At 67.9% G+C, this 4565-nt stretch overlaps 2 protein-coding genes across 2 annotated transcripts in view; both read right to left on the bottom strand.

Moving 5' to 3' along the window:
• Positions 1–509: 509 nt before the first annotated feature.
• MNEG_2564 (hypothetical protein) lies at positions 510–1136 on the bottom strand (the record flags this gene model as incomplete). The annotated part of the gene is made up of 1 exon (XM_014048965.1): positions 510–1136. A coding segment is annotated over one exon (627 nt), but the record flags the coding sequence as incomplete, so codon positions are not given.
• Positions 1137–3581: 2445 nt separating this feature from the next.
• Positions 3582–4565, bottom strand: part of MNEG_2563 (hypothetical protein) — a gene marked incomplete at both ends in the record, with an annotated part of 5162 nt that continues 4178 nt past the window's right edge. The window contains one exon of the mRNA XM_014048964.1: positions 3582–4552. Within this exon, the coding sequence (XP_013904418.1) occupies positions 3582–4552 (971 nt within the window). The remainder of the gene's footprint in view (positions 4553–4565) is intronic.

The raw sequence follows: 4565 nt of genomic DNA, 5'->3' as shown, positions 1-4565 counted from the left end.
GAGCCGTCGCCGCTGCAGTCTTCGGCGTCGGAGTCCGCGCCGACGCCACGTGCGGGGGGCGCCGGGGCGGCGGCCGGCGGCGGCCGCGGCGGCGCCTGACGCGGCGGGGCGCCCCCGTCCATGCGCGTCGTCTCCGCCTCATCGCTGCCGCGCGTGCTGGCGCACGTGTTGGCGGAGGCGCCGCCGGCGTGGCGTCGCACCAGGAACACAATCTGCACCGAGGGCGTGGGTGTTGGTGCGTTGATGTGAGTGTGCGTGTTGTGTGTATACGTGTGTGTGTGTGTGTGTGTGTGTGTGCATGTTGTGTGTACGTGTGTGTGTGTGTTAAGAGGGGCCCAAGTTCCATAGAGGCAAATAACAGCAAGCAGACTGCAGCACGCGGGGCTCCATATAAGAGCAAACTTCGCAGGCGCCGCCCTTCGGTTAGGAGAGTGCCTGGAGCCAACTTCTGCTGTTCTGCTGGCCCTGCAAATGCACGCAGCAGCCATCGACGCGGCACGGTCCCTCACCTGGTTGCGGGCGCGACAAAACCGCCAGTCGTGCACAAAGTCGCGCCGGTAGGGCCGGAACGCGTGTGCCCCCGGCCGCGAGGCGGCCGCGGCCGCGGCCGCCGCCTCGGCCTCCGCGTCGGGCGGCGGCGCGCCGTGCAGCAATGCGGCCGCGAGGCCCGCGCCGAGCATGGTTGCAGATGAGCCCCCTGCCGCGGCGAGCGCCGCGACCGCAGCCGGGCCGCCTGCGGCGGTCACGGACGCGACGGCCGCGGCGGCGGCGGCCGCTGCTGCCGCCGCCGCAGCGCTGACGGCGGCCCCGTCAGTGCCGAGGAGCATTCCGCTCATCACGCTGCGCAGCACAGTAAGCTGCGGCAGCAGGAAGCGCTGCATCTCGTCCCACTGGCGGCGGTCAGCGACCGAAAAGACCGCGCGCCAGGCCGAGGCGGCGGCCCCGCTGCTGCCACCGCCCCCGCATTCCGGCGAGGCGAACAGCATCAGCCACTCTATGTCGTCGCCACGCCCGCTGAGTCGCCAGCCGCGCACCCCGACGAGACCCAGGCCATCGGGTACGCTCGGCTGCGCAGGCGTCGCGGCGGGGCCCACGGCGGGGCATGTTGCTGCCTGGCCGTCTTGGGGGGCGCCCATGTGGCGAGGGGGCCCCGCCCCTGTCGGACCGGGTGGCTGCGTCGGAGGGGTTGCTGGTGGAGGCTTGTAGCAGTCCATATGCTACTCCTGCGTGTGCCATTTTGTGTCGAGCGTATTGCGCGTGCGACATGGCGTGAGTAGCGCAACGCCGCGGGCAGCGGGTGACGCAGCAGCCCAGACGATGTGGAGCTATTCGTCTACGGCGCATCATATGAATGATTTACAGCATGTTAGTGCACTACTCAGCGTCCCATGCCAGGAATTCAGTTCATGCGTGTGCCGCGAAGGGTGCGTCGATCGCGCAGTGCGCATGGGAGCCCTGAACAGCCCACAGCGCCGATAACATAGGGTTACTGCGAAAATTCATTCAACAAAGCTCACCCTGGGCGCGCCAGTGGAGGTGACAGTGGATGACGCTTGTGTTGAATAGCGCTGTCTCTTGCAGCGCTGACCCGCTGAACTACGTTGGATAAGGTTTCTACAAAGATGTACTGCCTATACGTGCGCGTGCCGCTCGCTCCACGGCCTCTCAGGGTCTCCCGCTCTGGTTCCCGCTCTCTCTCTGCTTGGCTCGTCTGGGATTTATGAACTTACAAACCTGAAGATTTTCACAAAGTCGATTGAATGATTGGAGCGAAAGGAATGATAAAGCAGCATAGGGGCACCAGAGAGTGGATCGCCGCTTGCCACGTTCGGCGACGCGGCCTCTTTACAACCGACGAGGCTCCATATAAGACATTCAGGCTAACGTTGTATCAGATTTCAATGAGGACCGCGTTCTGCTTGATTCGAGGCCGATTGCGACAAGCTTGGTGCACGTCGCCCGAATTTCAGAATCGGCCGCAAAGCGCAGCAGGACAACCGCCCACTTCCTGCGGACAGGGGCGCGCGGGACAAAGTGCGCTGCGAGAAATTTTAGGAATATTTCTTTTTGTCGCTTGCAGGAAACAGCCGGCATTGCGTGCAGAGGGGCGCGGAGCAGTGCGGACGAGCGTGCGGGGTGGGGCTTGACCAGACGTGCGCTCGTGCCCCTGGGGACGCTGTGCGCCGCACGCACAAGAGCGCTGGTGCGTGCAGCAAGCTCCCGGAATAATTCTTACAAAGAACCTTTTGTGTACGCTTCGAGCGTACCTGCGTCTCCACAACCGCCTCCTCCTCACAGCCAGGCGGGCCGCGAGCTGCGGACGCTTTAGCCTGCACTGCTGCTGGTGCGCCCCCGCCACTGCGCCGCGACGAGCTTCGCCATCAGTCAATGGCGGTTGCTACTTGCAAGCTCACATAAAGGGATAACAGGTTTTTGAGCCGTGCCTATATGAGTCTTCGATGCAGTCTGCGATGCAGTCGGAGCCATCTCACAGCACATTACAAGGGGCCCCGTCCGTCAGTCCGTCCTCTGGCGCAAAGGGCGCCGAGGCCGGGCGTGTGCTGCAAGCAGGGCCAGGGAATCGCTCGCCGCTGCGCTGTGCTGCAGGCAAGGGGGTGAGGCGCGCCCTGGCCCCAGCACAGGCACCTACGGATGAGGGGCTTGCACGGCACGGCCGCCAAGCACGCGGCGGGTGCGCTGCACTCGTGAGGCGCAGATGGGTGCGGCTGCATACCGGCATGAAGGTGGCTGCAGAGATCCTGACAATCAAAATATTGCAGCAGTCTAGGTTCAAGCGCCTCCTCTCCCGTATCCTAAGTCGCTTGGTTGGATTTGTGCAGGCTGAAAACAGCTTCCTTTGCCTAGAGCGCGCCGCAACAGCCGACCGCGTGCCAGAAAAAACGGGCTGCCAGTCGCATAAACAAGGGTGGCAGCGCGGCGCGGGCGGGGCGCATGGCACGAAGCGCCCGGCGGAGTGGGGGCGATACGACCGGCGCTGAACAAGCTGCAGCCAGCACTGCTCTGGACCTACGCAGCGCAGAAGCACAGGTGCTAAATGCGCGGAACTGCAAATACGGGGGGGTAGGCCGGCCTTGCTGAATCATACCATAATCACAGCCTATCAGATATACCAGGCAAACACAACAGGGGCAAAACGTTCGCAGCCGCCCGCTACGCGCGGGGGCCAGCAGGCACAAGGCGCCAGAGGCGGGCCAATGCGGCCGCGGGGTGCGGCGCCACGACACTCCGCAGAGGAAGGGAGTAAGGGCGGGTGATAGTTGCAGCCGGAAGTGAAGTCTGGGCGCTAGGGCGCGGTGCCGCGCCGCCGCGACCAGGCAAGGCGCGGGGCGCATGCGCGGTCCCGAGGGGGACGGCGCGGCCTCTCGCCATGCAGCCGCGGCGCGGCCGGCAGGCGCCACTCAGCTGCAGGTTGTGGGGAACTCAGGGCGCGCGACAATGGCTGCGCCCACAAGACAAGCGCGCGAGGCTGCACCCAGTTCACAGACACACATAGCAAGCAGGTCAAGGGCAGAGGGCAACAGCGACCTGGTTGACGTGACGGATGACACAAAAGTTGGGACCTAGGGCCCGTGCAAGACGAGCGCGTTGCTGCTGCGGCGTAGCCACGCCAGCCGCGGCGCGGGCAGGTGCAGCGTCTGCCGCCCGCCGCAGCCGCCGTAGTGGATGCTGCCCACCGCGTCGGCCGAGGCGCGGCCGCCGCCGCCGCCGGCCCCGCCCAGGTCCGAGATGCTGCCGCAGCTGGCGCTCTTGCGCACGCGATGCGCTTGGGCACCCGTACCTGCGCCCGCGCCGCCGGCGTCGGCGCCCAGCAGCGCGTTGAGGTGGGCGACATCGCCGCCCGCAAGCGCCACCCGCTCGGCAGAGCCCAGAGACACGGGCGCCCCCGCGCCGGCCGCGACGCTGACAAGGACGGGGTGCTGCTGGGGGTTGTGGCGGCCGTAGTGCGGTGAGCAGACGGGCGCGCCGGCGGCGCCGGCGCCGCCTCGGCGCAATGGGGCGAAGGCGCCGACGCGCAGCCGCGCGGCGCTGGCGATCGCATTGCCAAAGGACGCAAGGCCGCCAAACACACCCCCGCCGCGTGCAGCGACGGCGGCGGCAGGGGCAGGGCCAGCGGCGGCGGCGCCTGCGACGACGACCGTGCGGCGCGCCGCCGGCTGCTGCTGGCGGCCCGCGCCCCAGCCGCCGCGCCCGTTGCCGCCGGCGGCAGTAGCAGCGCCAAACGTGACTCGCTGCAGTGCTGCTGCTGCCCCCACCAGGCCGCGACCCACCTGATCCCGCATGCGTGCCATCGCGCTGCCGCCGCCGCCACGCAAAGCAAGCCCCGCCTGCCGGCCAGCGGCGCCGCTGTCCGCTGCCGCACCGCCCATGGCAACGACGCCCGCACCCGCGGCAGCCACCGCCCCGCCGGCCAGCGGCCGCCGCAGCCCCGCCGACACAACCGCCGTCGGCGCCAGCATCAGTGACGCAAACGCACCAAACCCGCCAAACGCGCCGCTCCCGCCGCCCGCCGCGGCAGCCGCGGCCGCCGCGGCTGCGCCGTTGGG

The sequence above is a fragment of the Monoraphidium neglectum genome, assembly GCF_000611645.1.
Source record: "Monoraphidium neglectum strain SAG 48.87 unplaced genomic scaffold scaffold00293, whole genome shotgun sequence".
Classification (NCBI taxonomy): Eukaryota; Viridiplantae; Chlorophyta; class Chlorophyceae; order Sphaeropleales; family Selenastraceae; genus Monoraphidium; species Monoraphidium neglectum.
The sequence above is the reverse complement of the archived record's forward strand: the minus strand, read 5'-3'. Positions and strand labels throughout refer to the sequence as shown.